The following is a 13,864-nucleotide window of genomic DNA, read 5'->3' as shown; positions in this document are numbered from 1 at the left end:
CCGCAAACTTTTAAGTGGTAGTACACATGCCAGTGGCTGGGAATCACTGACTTAATTAGTGTATTATTTATTTGCCGGAAACACTGAGTATTTTCTGGGTTGATGACGGTTGTGTGTGTCCTCCCTGGCAGGACTGAGTCAAAGAAGCCTGGCTCGTGTTCAGGGCTGTTGGTGGACTGGCTGGAGCTGCTCGACCCAGAGGTGACCTCTGTGTGTTCGGATCTTCAGCAGAAGCTGCTTTTTGCTCAAAACAAGGTAAAATAGTTTCTCTCTCTAAACTGATCATGTGGGTGTGGCTACAGATTTAAATATGTACATGTGAGGGTGCAAATGACACGTAAAACATGTAAACGTCTTCCTCCTTGTTAGAGAGATAAAAAAAAAAAGAAGGGTACAGCTAATATTCCTCTTTTTTTTCGTAAATATGAAATACAGGCTAGTTCAATTACATAAATGGTTTCAATGTTTTATGGTACAAGTAGTTTATTCATTCACTCATAAGCATTGTTAGGGTAACGCATTACAAGTAATGTACTTTATGTAATCAGATTACTTTTGATTAAAATAATGCATTACTTTATAAATTTACATATTAATATTTAAGTTTGAGTACAATTGCACTGTACTTTTCGGTTTATTTAATTTGCTTAAACACGTTTAAAACTACTAAATTAAAATTCTCTCTTCTCCATAATGTAGTCATGTGCACTCATTTGTGCGCAGGAATAGACAAAAAGTACAAAAGTAACAACTCTTTCAACTTTAATATTCTATTAAATTATAATAATATATATTCTAATTATATATAATAATATTCTAAATGTGTTTTTAAAAGAAAATGAAGGTGTATGTTATATTGTCTAAATTGTTGAATGCATTACTGCATTTACTTGCAAAAAAGAAGGCCTGAGAGTGAGCCTTAGCCAGGTGAGAAAAAGTAACGCAAAAGTAACACAACACAATACTTTCATTGAAAAGTAACCAAGTAACGTAGTAATTCACATTTTTAGGGAGTCACGCAATATTGTAATGCATTACTTTTAAAAGTAAATTACCCTAACACTGCTTGTACATAAGTACATTAATATAATCTTGTCCTTTTTTCAAATATTGAGATATTTCCCTTTAAAACAAATGTTTTTGCTCATGGCTTAATGGAATGTGAAATGCATACAGAGAAAATGAATGGGAGAAATACTTCTGGATCCAAGCAAACTGAAACAGTGGACGGTTGCTGTTGCGATCTATAGCTTCTTTATATTAGATGAGTGTGACTTTCTCATTGTCTGTCTCAGGTTAAAAGCAGCGGTGTGAGTGTGGCCCCCTCCTACAGGCCGTATCTGTTGGCCCTCCTTACACACCAGTCCAACTGGAGCACCTTACATCAGTGCATCAGCTCTCTGCTCAACAAACACAGAGAGCAGAGGTAAGCGGCTTTGTCAAACACGCTCCGCTCTTTTTGTTCTTCTCGCACCTCCTGCGTGTGTAACTGTGTTTCATCTGATCTCCAGACTGGACCCAACCTCAGCTCTGGACTTCCTGTGGGCCTGCAGTCACATTCCCCGCATCTGGCAGGGGCAAGATCAGAAAACTCCTCAGGTTTGATCACAGTTAATATTACGTGGACCAGCTAAAGAGTAGACAATGGCCATGTCAAACTAAATTTACCGTGTTGGTGCAAGAATATAGTATATGCTCCCTTTAAGACTATTTATATTGTTAACCAGTCCAAATCTCAATTTGTGGTGGTCCAAAGGTCTAAACCTGTAATGTTTGGCTACAGATTGTATATTTTGATCAGTTTATATTGGCTCTGAGTGTGTAAAGATGGTGTTTTGTTTCTCTGCAGAAGCGCACCGAGCAGTTTGTGTTGAAGCTGTGTTCTGAGGAGCTCATAAGTCTGGTGGACCTCATCCTGTCTGAGTCCGAGCTGAGCTGTCGTGACTCGGCCACCTCTAAGAGCGCTCTGGACCAGGTCTCCTGCTCTCTTCTCCAGTCCCGCTTGCCCCTCCTGCACAGCTGTCTCCACTCAGACCTGGACAATGTAAAGAAAGTCTCTGAGTACCTCATCAGCTGTGTTAAGAAGTGGGGAGACAGGTACATCCTTCGAGTCTGTATTAAGAGTTGCACAGGCTATTTGTGCTATATCCTGCATGGCCTGTAGAGGGCGCAACAGGATAATAAATATTTAAAGTACACTTTTTACGCTCCGTTTCCAACAGTTAAAATGGCAAATACATGCATAATCCAAGAGCTCCACAAGATATGTTTGATTATATCATCTGGATGCTCAAAATTTATCGGGTGAATGCACGTTTTAAACAGCTAATTGTACACGTAAGTTAAAGGGATAGTTCACCCAAATTTTTTTATTTTATAATTACTTACCGTCAAGTTGTTCCAAACCTGTATGAGTTTCTTTCTACTGTTGAACACAAAAGAAGTTTTTTTTTTTGGAAGATTGTTGGGAACCAGACAGTTGACGGTAGCCATTGACTTCCATAGTAGGAAAAAAATAATAGTATGGAAGTCAATGGGGTCCATCAACTGTCTGGTTACCAACAGGAGAAAAAAAACTCAGGTTTGAAACAACTTGAGGGTGAGTAAATGATGACTAAATAAAACATTTTGGGTGAACTATGCCTTTGATCGCTGTTCTAAACTAATGCGCTGCTGCATTGTGTCGCTCACACATACATACACCACTGCAAAATCAGCAGTTTCTCTGGATTTACTATTTATGTGTTTTACTATTTATGTGTCAACATTTCTTCCATATTTCAAGAAAAAAACATTCTCATTTAGAGCATTTATTTGCAGAAAATGACAACTGGTGAAAAACACATGTTTTCAGACCTCAAATAATGCAAAGAAAACAAGTTTATACATTTTTAAACAACACAATACTGAAGTTTATCTTCAGAAGAGTTCAAAATATCGATATTTGGTGGAATAACCCTGATTTCCAATCACAGATTTCATTTGTCTTGGCATGCTCCCTATCAGTCAGTCACATGAAGCATTGTACTGTGAGAAAAACCAATCCTTCGAATTGGGGAACATTGTCTGAGCAGAAGGAAGCAGTTTTCTTCCCAGGTTAACCATGCATACTTCATATAGAAGGATCTGCTTGATTCCAGCCTTACTAAAGAACCCCCAGATCAAATTTCACAGTGGGCGCAAGACGCTGTGGGTTGTAGGCCTCTCCAGGTCTGTCTAACCATTAGAGGACCAGGTGTGGGTGTTGGGCAAAGCTGAAAACTAGACTAGAAGATCAGAATCAAGCAGATCCATCTTTGTGAAGGACGCATGACTCAAGCCACAAGCCACGTACAAGTTTATCCTGTAAGAAAACTTGCTGCCTTCTGCTCTGACAATGTTCCCAATGATCTATGAAAAAGTGGATGTAAAAGCCCCCCCCCCCAGCAACAGCAAGGACAACAGTGCTAGACAGAGGTCAGGGTTTGTACCATGTTACCAAACACTCGGCCACACTCACCACCATCGCAAAGCACTGAACTTCTTCTTTAAAAACCCCATTAAAGAGGCTGATAGATGTGCGTGATACCGTGCCGTTGCTTTACTTACAGCAGAAATGCGCTACATCAGGCACAAAAGCGGGAAGAGCTGTAATTAGTTCTTGTGGTGTGAAATGAGAGGCAGCTGAAGTCGTTCAGCGCTGTGATCTTCGAGAGAGCTCAGTGTAGTATAATGAATGCATGAGGATTAAGGCTCCAGCTCTTCCTTTGGCTTCTGTTGTGAGTCGCAGCTCAGACTGGGGCTGTCAGAGAGATCAGACCGGGGCTCTTTGTGGTGGCAGCCCCCCTTCCTTTCATGAATTTGCCTTTGGTTATTAAACCCCCTTAATGAGGGGGAGAAAACTTTGGACAAGGTCGGACAAAAAATTACCCCCAGAAATACGATATTTTTAAGTCTAGCTAAGCTGTCTTATGGTCGAGAATGGGCTCGAGTAATACTGGCATGTAAAGCGCGTGTTTGGTGGGATAAACGCTCATGTGTTTGTTTGGCATTCTCCGTATCTGTTGCTTGTGAGCACAACAGCGGATTAGCGGGCATAAACCACAATTAAGCAACAAAGTTGTCGGTAAGAAGGCATTTGCTTGATTGGACAAGCAGTTATGAGATTGTTCTTCTGTTGGTAATAAAGTCTGTTATTGATACTGGCTGCTTTTTCTAGTTAGACCATGTTAATCTCTCTCGTTGACCAAAATACTTTTGGAAAGTTGACTTCATTATTTTTTTGCTTATTTTAAATTTATAATTATAATAATTGTTAAAATGGCCCAAAATATTTAAGATTTTAATTCTTATTTAATACATCATTCTCAATACAATTATTATTAATATAATATAATTACTATATCATCAATATAAGTATGCATGAAGCAATTATGACTTCATGGTTTCTGAATGGTTGACATGAAATACTTTTGGAAAGCTGTCCTGCTGTGTGACATGCTTTTCTCTGTATTTTAAACAGTATTTTGTGAATTTAATTAAGAAATATAATAGTTGTTAAGTCAAAACACTATTTAAAAAATATTTTTTATTTTTTATTATAATAATTGTTAAAATGACCAAAAATGTCATATAATGTCGTATAATGTATTATACTTCTTATGTATTTAATACATAGTTGCCAATAGTAATAATTAGTATTAATATTCAATATAAAAAATACATAAAGTTAGTATTATGTCATAATTCATTTAGAAAGTTTTCCTGCTGTGTGGCATGCTATTCTCCGTCTAAAAGTATTTTAAATAGTATTTTGCTTATTTATTAATAACTATAATAGATGTTAGTCAAAAATTCATATTATTATAATAATATTTATATCTTAAAAATATTTGAATAATATATCCATTCTAATTGTTATTGCTTATTTAAAAGTGTTTTTTAAATTATTTAAATTATAATTAATCTCTAATAGTATAGTTTTATGCATTAAAAAAAGTATGTCTTCATATTGAGTTTTAAAAATCCACAGGACCATTTAAAGGGAATTTGTGAAGGCAGAAGTGATCGAAAATGGTGAAAAACTAAAAAGAAATATAAGCCAGTCACAGGACCTTACACATTAATGTATATTTTAACCTATACTCTTGATGTAAAAAAAAAAAAAAAAAGTTCATGTGTTAAGTACCCTTCTATGTACTTGACGTTACTAATAGAGTTTCTCCTGGAGCCATCTGCTTTTTTTGCTTCTTATTTATTGTTTTCAAATGTGTGATATTTCTAGTATAATGAGTAAGAGGTGTCAGACGCTGCTGCTGCAGATCTACCTGCACTTCCCAGAGGTCATCCAACACATCCGCCTACCAGAGGCCACCCTGAGTGCTGAGGGGGCAGCAGATGGCAGCACCTGCAAGGTAACCGCCTCATGCCATGAGTTTCCTGTTAACAGCAGCTGAAAGACTAATACTATATAGTTTATTTTCTGTGTTTATATGCGCACCTTCAGCTGGATGTTCTCGTGCATCGTCTCATCACTCTGCTAGCTGACACGGGAGACTCCAAATCAGCTGAGAACCGTGTGTCTGATGCCAATCTGGCCTGCAGGAAACTGGCCGTATCTCATCCGGTGCTTCTACTCAGGTTTAAACATTTTAAAAGTATTATATAATTGATTAATATTATTTTCCCTGCTCGCACTGCCTTGGTCATGTAGAAAAGTCATTTCTGAAATGGAGGAAATTATTACATTTTGATAAAAAATTTTTTAAAAAAGAATTCTTCACATGCTTAAAGAGATAGTTCACCCAAAAATGAAAATTCTGTCATTAATTACTCGCCCTCATGTCGTTCCAAACCTGTAAGACCTTCGTTCATCTTCGGAACACAAAGATATTTTTAATGAAATCCGATGGCTCAGGGCAGCTCCATTGATAGCTATTTAATTAACACTTTGAAGGCCCAAAAAGGTAGGAAAGACATCGTTAAAATAGTCCATGTGACTACAGTTCAACCTTAGTGACGAGAATACTTTTTGTGCTCCAAAACCCCCCAAAAATCGACTTTATTTTGTAATTTCTTCTCTTCTGTATCAGTCTCCGACGCGCGTTCACGAGAGCACCACGACGCATGCGCGTGGTGATGACACAGGAGCTGGCGTTCTGACATACGACCTACAAGCAGAGGAAGACGCACGCGAGGTCACGCATGCGTCGTGGTGCTTTCGTGAACGCGCGTCGGACAGTAAAATAAAAATAGTGACATTTATTAAGAAAGTAAATAGGGTTTACATACTAGAGCTGTTTGTGTTTTTCAGACACCTGTCCATGATCGCTGCACTCCTGCATGGGCGCATCCATCTGAACCTGCATGAGATCAGACAGCAGACCCATCTGACCTTCTTCAGCGATGTCCTGGCTGTCCTGGAGCTGTTGCAGCCACTGGTTTTCCTCTCTGACCACCAGAGGGCACTGCAGGACTGTCTGCTGTCCTTTATCAAAGTACTGCAGGTATAAAGGCCTCCTCTTTGTAATGTACTATGCTGCACCACAGTTATCACTTCTTCTATTTAACACGCCATTAAGTTAAATACTTAGTGACATTTCATTTTTGATAATGAAAATGTTCTTATCACTATAATTGCAATCTCAAACTTGCTTATCTGCTAAATTAATATTAGTTTGTCATAATGAAACTATACAAGCTAATTGTAAAGTATCTTGTGGGAATATTTTTTCAGCATTTTCATGTAACCTTCTTACAGAACTTCAGAAGATCATCCCGTATGCCGATCATAAACAAATTTGTGCAGTTCATCCAAAAATACATAACCCACGATGCAGCATCCGCTGTGCCTTTCCTTCAGAAACACTCAGATGTGCTACAGTAAGAGCTTTTTTTTTTTTTTTGGTTCACATCACTCTTTTCTGCATTATCAAATATACTCACTGTTGGGTTTGGGCATTGTTTGCATTTTTATCTATTCCGATTATCATTCTGATGATCGATTCTGATTTTTAGGTCATAATTTGAATTATCAAACATATTTCTTCTGTCTTTTTGCAAGCTGCATCTGAATACCCCTACAGGGTCCGCAGACCTGAAACGTGCTGCAACTTCTATTCCAAAGTGATTTATATAGCCCAATGCATTTAACGTCAAATACGCTAAAAGTAGTCTAGACACTTAAAGGTTTTTATAGTTGTATTTCCCATTTTTGTGCTACAAGTAGCTATATAGTTTTTGTAACGCACTCCTTTTCACAGAGACCGAGACGACAGAAGCTCATCCTGATTGTTGTGTTTTGAATGAACACAAAAACAGACCCTTTAAAGTTTTCCTCTTATCTGTATGACCATAAATTACAGGATATTGCAAGTTGTTTCAGCTGCTATAAGGAAAAAATCCAAGTGATCGCACCGGTGTCACACGTGTGCACACACACACACACACACACACACACACACACACACACACACACACACACACCATATCAGTTCCAGCATTGCTGACTGGATATCAAAGCCTATTTATCATCACCGAACTAAAACTGCTGTCAACCAATCATAGACAGTTATTCGGCTCACAAATTTGAGTTGTGTAATATGTTGGCTGCATAGATTACCGCCTTACCGTTGCACTGCTGGTATATAACCGCTGTTATATATGCTGTATAAGGATGGTGATTATGTGGATATTGGGGCATGAGTGAAGTACAAATCATTGTTTATATAACAATAAATAACAGTTTAGCATCCAAATACATGGAATCCAATATATGTAAACATTTGGATTCATGCCGAATGAGAGAGGAGCCCAACGCCAGTTTCAGTTTCCCTTTAAATAAATTTGTTTAGGCTTTAAAATAGTTTGTAATGAATGCCACCAGTAGCGACTCCTGACCGTAAATTTAGGTTGGGTAGATTCTGGGTCTTTTGTAAGCAAACATTTTGTAAGCTTTATATTCTAGTCACTGAACATTTGACAAATTTTTGGCAGAGGTCTAACATCCTTGCATTATTCTGGCTGAAGGTGACACTCTAATGTTGATTGACGGGCACGCATAGAATGCTGTTTAAGTGTTGCCTTAATGTAGTTTTTATTACCTCCGAATGTTATTTTAGAATTTTACAAGTTGTCGAGGAATTTTGGTGAGGAAAAGAAAGTAATTTCTATTCTCATAACAAACATAAAACAAACACAACAAACCTATATAAAGGCTATTCACATGAGCAAATTTAAACTTTTATCATCTGATACGAAGAATAGACATGCCAACTAGTTCCTGACCTGATGCAGACTAATATCAACATAGCTAAAGCGGATTAATATCGTCTGGGTCTGGAGTGAGGGGAACTTAAATGTTTTTAATGTTTGTAAACATTTTGTTAGTATGGGTATTTTACATTAGTGTTGAATGTAATAGCCTTATATATTGCCTAATTTATCAATTTTTCTCACAACAACGATGTGACATACTCAGGTGCAACTTATTTTCCAAAAGGTCAATTATAAAATTGTGCTGTATAATAAAAAAAGTGTTTTTACAGGGGAACATTTGCACCAATAAAGGCCAATTCACACCACACAGACAAACACCAACAAATAAGTTGGCAGTTGGATTTAGAATTTTATGAAAAATATGTTGACAGTGCCACAACAGACACCAACTAACACGGATTGAACATGATCAGCCAGGTGAAAACAAACCCTGACCAACACCATTGATCAGACAAAACCCAACAAACTTGTTTGTTGGTGTTTGTTTGTGCAGTGTGAATTGGCCTTATAACAAGCATATTGTCTTCATTACTCACCCACTTTTGGGGGCCAGGGACCCCTTAAAGGGTAGAACATTTTCCAGGGACCCTGGGAAAATTATAACATCATTAAAACCAGTTATTTGGTTTTAATCATGTTATAATCATGGAAAATGTTCTATCCTTTAAGGGGTCCCACATGCGCTTTCTTTCTCAACTGTTTATGTTCACTTTTGGGGTTTAGCTCAAACCCTAATCAAACACACCTGAACACGCTGATCAAGTTCTTCAGGATTACTAGAAAGCTACAGGCAGTTGAGTTTGATAAGGGTTGGAGCTAATCTCTACCGGAAAGTGGATCTTGAGGTCCAGAGTTGAGAACCCCTGACTCAAGACAAAACATACTGTGTTTACAAGGATATTTTGGAATAATTTAGTGTGTATTTGTCAAGCGCAAAAAGACATGAAAGAGAACTCAATTCAGTATTCACGCTGTATATTCTGTGCGCCCGCTTTAAATGTGTGCTCACAGTAAACCGTGCGAATTTACTTTCTTTTTGTAACTTATTTGTCTTGAGTTTCCTTGTGTTTTTTCCCTCTCTCTCAGGGGACTATCCACTGAGAATCCAGACCTGGTGCAGCTCAAATCTTTGCTCGCCGGACTGACTCTGCCTGTGAAGTCTGGTTCCTCTGAGAGCGCTGCTGAGGACAGAGACGGTAGGGGCTCCAACACCTCACATCACAGGAGACAGAGTAACATGTGAGATGATCTTCACGAAGCCTGCCTCTCACTTTTTGTATTTCAGCAGAGGATTCGTCCTCAGGCTCCCTCTCTTTGGTCAACATCTCAGCCTCCATACCTCTGACTGCAGCCGACATGACTAAATGCCTGAAGAAGATCTCCAAAGGAGAAGCAATTGAGGGTGAGAGAAATGCTTCCAGACTGTTTCCTAATACAATGTTCTTTAGCGGGCTGCCTTGAGGTAGATAGGTCCACAGTAAATCAGTGCACGTTGTTTATACTTTTAGAAAAATGTTGTGGCATATATTAAATAAAAAATTGTGTTTAAATAAAAAGAATTTGATTAAACGTAAATGTGTTAAAGTGTGCAGCGAGTACTACACTAATGTTGGAAGCTGAAAGACAGTGTTTTTCAAAATAAAAAGGTTATTAAAGGTAATTAAATATATAAAAAATAACAAACTCGTTAGAATTTAGAAAGTAATACAATCATTTTCTTATAATTTCATCAATATTTATTATAACATCATTAAAATATAAATACAAACATACAAAAAAATACATTTAAATATTAACTTAGATAATTAAATATTTGTTAATAATTTATACATTATATATTCTTTAAGATTGTCTGATTTTTTAAAAATAAATAATAATAAAACAAAAAGAAATTGTATTTGAATATTAATGTATACATATATAATCCAGTGAAATTGTTGTATGCACAAGGAGTCGGACAACCTGTTATGATCCACGTGGAGATCTGATCTCACCATCATTGAGTCTGTCTGTGTGATTACATGAAGAAACACAAAAAAACTGTGACAGATTAAATCCAGAAGAACTTCAGCAACGTCTCCAAGACGCTTGAAACCTTCCTTCAAAACTACAGTACTGTGAAAAGTTTTAGGCACTTGTGTAAAAATGCTGTAAAGTGAGGATGCTTTCAAAAATAATGTCAAAAATAGATTTTATTTATCAATTAACTTCTATTAACTAAATCAAAGCAATATTTGGTGTGACCACCCTTTGCATTTAAAAAAGCTTCTGTCCAGGTACACTTGCACATAGTTTTTTAGGTAGCTTTCCAGGAAAGTTTCTTCAAACGTCTTCTTGGAGACGTTCCCGCAGTTCTTCTGCAAGTTTCTTCATGCAATCACAGATAGACTCAATAATGGTGAGATCAGATCTCTGTGTGGATCGTACCGGCTGGAGCATACACTCCTTGTGCATACAAAAATTAATTATTACAATACAATTACAATTATTGCAATCAATGGCAAACTGAATGTGACACACTACAGTAAAATATATAAATAACTGGCTCAAAAACGTTTTGGGGGAGGCGAAAATACTAGCGTGCCTAAGACTTTTGCACAGTACTCTGTGTGTGTGTGTGTGTGTGTGTATATATATATATATAATATATAGTTTAGATTTAATGTATTAAATGATGTGCTGTTTATCTTTTTTCTAGATGTGTTTGACGGGTTGACTGAAGTGGATGACAAATCCAAAAGAAATCCAGAAATCATTCAGTATTTTGTTGTAAGTACATTGCACAATTGAACACAAAATTGCAAAATGGACAAACATTAGCAAGATTTAACAAGTACACCCAACTTGTCATGTATTATCAGAATGATCTTCAGAGGTTGATGAGTTCCCCTGAGGAAGTGTGCCGCAACATGGCGTTCAGTCTGGCCCTGCGGTGCATCCAGAACATCCCCAGGTGAGATGCCTGCAGGGAAGTCTGTTACATCTATTAAATCGAAATGTCATGTGCAAATACACTCACCATTATCTTTGTTAACTCTAGTATGGCTGCTGAATTCCTGCCAACTTTCATGTACTGTCTGGGCAGCGGCAACTTTGATGTAGTGCAGACGGCCCTGAGGAACCTGCCTGAATATGTGCTGCTCTGTCAAGGTACACAAATAGACGATGACCTTATTCATTAAAAAACCACTATAATTGTTTTTGTTGTTGTTGTAATAATTATAAACAAATTTGCATTTATTAAAATAATTTTGCAGGTTACAAAACGATTTAAGCTCTATTGGCAACATGCTGTTGATTACCTTGAACATTTTTTGACTCACCTCTCAGTTATTGACATATGTGACCCAGGACCACATTTTTTTTAATTGAGATTTATACATCATCATCTGAAAGCTGGATAAATAAGCTTTCCGGTGATGTATGGTTTGTTAGGATATGACAATATTTGGCCGAGATACAAAATTTAAATATTGAGAAAATCGCCTTTAAAGGTTTCCATTTCTATTGGCGATTGTGCTGCATCCACTTTATATATTTAAGGTAGGAAATTTAGAAAATATCTTCATGGATCATAATCTTTACTTAATATCCTAATGATTTTTGGCATAAAAGAAAAATCGATCATTTTGACCCATACAGTTGGCTATTGCCACAAATATACTTGTGCGACTTGTGACTGGTTTTGTGGTCCAGGGTCACAACTACGTTATTTAAAAACACTTACAGTGGAAGTCTTAAGGCACGTTCAAACCAAGAATGACAACTATAAAGTATAACTATAACTATAACTATAGTAGTGTCCACACCAGCAGACGATATTGTTCTGTTTATTAATAATAGCACGCGCTTCAGTTTTGTCGTCTACCGCTTTAAATGCTCAAGCTCTTTAAAGCAGGAAGGATTCTGATTGGCTGTCAATATTTTTATCGTTCATCAGCTGAAAAAAAAAACATTTTCCAACGATATCGTTCCCCTGTGCAGTTATCGTTACAGTTTTGATGTGGACTCTGCCATTCTTTTATATTTAGAAGCATTTTTAAAACTATATCTTCATCATTATCATCTTTGATGTGAATGGGCCTGTAGGGGTGTTTCGAATGGTTTTAAGCAGAAATGTGCAACCTGTATTTTGTTAGTGATTATTTAAAATTTTCTGTGCACAAAGTATGTTATTTAGGCATATGTGTGTAAATCTGTGATGATGGACTGCATGCCATGGATGTTGTCAGTAGCGCTCAACTTTGATTTTAAGGAAATATCTCTGTTTTGTGTTTCCCAGAACATGCTGACATTCTCCTCCATAAGGCATTTTTAGTGGGCATCTACGGTCAGATTGACACCAGTTCCATGATAGCAGAATCCATGAAGGTCTTACGCATGGAGGCAACGACATAGATGTCACTTTAAACATGTTAGTGCACAGAGTTTCGCTTTGAGTCAGAAGTGTCATGCACTGTTGATCCTGTTCAGACATAGCATTCCACGTTCAAATTTCTTGAAATTCCTCAAATAATGAAAAGCATTTTAGTAATATTCACGTCTGTGGGAGTAAAGCCTGTCATAATTAGTTTTGTCTTCTGCTTTGAATAATAAAACAATGAGTTGTTGAAATGCTCCAAAAATTGTTTTTAGTTTTGTTTTACTTCGTTTCCCTCTCTCTTTCTTTTTTTTTTTTAACACTTCCAAGATTGGTGTTGTTTGTAAAATAACTCTTTCCATAGCAGAATAGGGGAAGGCTGTGATCTTTCTCCTTTGCATGATTGCAAATGAGTGAGTCCCCCTCCCACCCCACCCCCCCTTCCTTTCACATTTGATCCCTGACAGATCGTAGCTATGCTGTGAATGCTGTGATGGAAAGTCTATTTGCCATGAAAGTGTAAGTTGTTCTTGTCCAGTGTCACAGATTTCATCTATATGGAGACGAGAAGGGAGAACAGCGCGCCGGCATGCCGGTGAGAGCCGATCTCAGCCACGGCTAAATTAACCGTGGCGGTAATTGTTCAATCACACAGACCGAAGATCCCTGTCTGAAGAGTGCATGAGGGCAGGCTCTTCAGAGCCTGGGCTGAGAGTGAGTGTGCGGTGTCTGGTTACACTGGGGTCTGTGGAAGCGGGTTATCTGTGTTTTGTAGAGGGCGATCGGTGGACATGCCCGCACTGGCGGCTGGAGGACTGACAGGCTCTCAGCGAGCGCGGCAAAGTCCGCCTGATGAAAGGTGCTTCTTCCTGTGTTCAGTTTCATGCTCTCTGCTCTGCTTTTAACATGTCATATAAGTGGAATTTGTGAATCTTCATCTCTTCTGTGTTTTTAACTCTGCCTGGTATTTTCCACAAATAGGGTACAGGAAGGTTCCCCCCTCCCACACCCACTTAAGAACAGTGTACATTTAAAGCTACATTAGTTACACGTGAGTTTAGCATGTACAGGAGGATTATTAGTATTACATTTGCCTAACTTATACAAGCTTTCTGGGTCTTAAAATGGTCTTAAAGTCTTAATTCACTCTTACTCAAATTAAGGCCTTAAAAGGGTCTTAAATTAGAGCAGAAAGTGTTACATTTATAAAGTCATGGCATTAAATGCTGCATACATTGCAAAGAAAAT

General features: G+C 37.6%; 1 protein-coding gene across 10 annotated transcripts in view; it reads left to right on the top strand.

Moving 5' to 3' along the window:
• Positions 1-12,877, top strand: part of ints1 (integrator complex subunit 1) — a 30,162-nt gene extending 17,285 nt beyond the window's left edge. For 6 of the 10 annotated variants that reach the window (XM_084419339.1, XM_084419336.1, XM_084419334.1 and 3 more), the window contains 14 exons: positions 132-255; positions 1,296-1,426; positions 1,512-1,599; positions 1,850-2,097; positions 5,264-5,393; positions 5,486-5,619; positions 6,293-6,485; positions 6,740-6,861; positions 9,343-9,452; positions 9,542-9,658; positions 10,955-11,025; positions 11,118-11,209; positions 11,297-11,406; positions 12,539-12,876. In XM_084419339.1, coding sequence (XP_084275465.1) covers positions 132-255; positions 1,296-1,426; positions 1,512-1,599; positions 1,850-2,097; positions 5,264-5,393; positions 5,486-5,619; positions 6,293-6,485; positions 6,740-6,861; positions 9,343-9,452; positions 9,542-9,658; positions 10,955-11,025; positions 11,118-11,209; positions 11,297-11,406; positions 12,539-12,654 — 1,786 coding nt within the window. In that variant the 3' untranslated portion in view covers positions 12,655-12,876. Of the gene's footprint in view, positions 1-131; positions 256-1,295; positions 1,427-1,511; positions 1,600-1,849; positions 2,098-5,263; positions 5,394-5,485; positions 5,620-6,292; positions 6,486-6,739; positions 6,862-9,342; positions 9,453-9,541; positions 9,659-10,954; positions 11,026-11,117; positions 11,210-11,296; positions 11,407-12,538 lie in introns of all 10 variants that reach the window. The other 4 variants (XM_084419332.1, XM_084419338.1, XM_084419335.1 and 1 more) reach the window with 2 other exon arrangements.
• Positions 12,878-13,864: the final 987 nt, after the last annotated feature.

The sequence above is a fragment of the Rutilus rutilus genome (assembly GCF_951802725.1).
Source record: "Rutilus rutilus genome assembly, chromosome: 1".
Classification (NCBI taxonomy): domain Eukaryota; kingdom Metazoa; phylum Chordata; class Actinopteri; order Cypriniformes; family Leuciscidae; genus Rutilus; species Rutilus rutilus.
The sequence above is the reverse complement of the archived record's forward strand: the minus strand, read 5'-3'. Positions and strand labels throughout refer to the sequence as shown.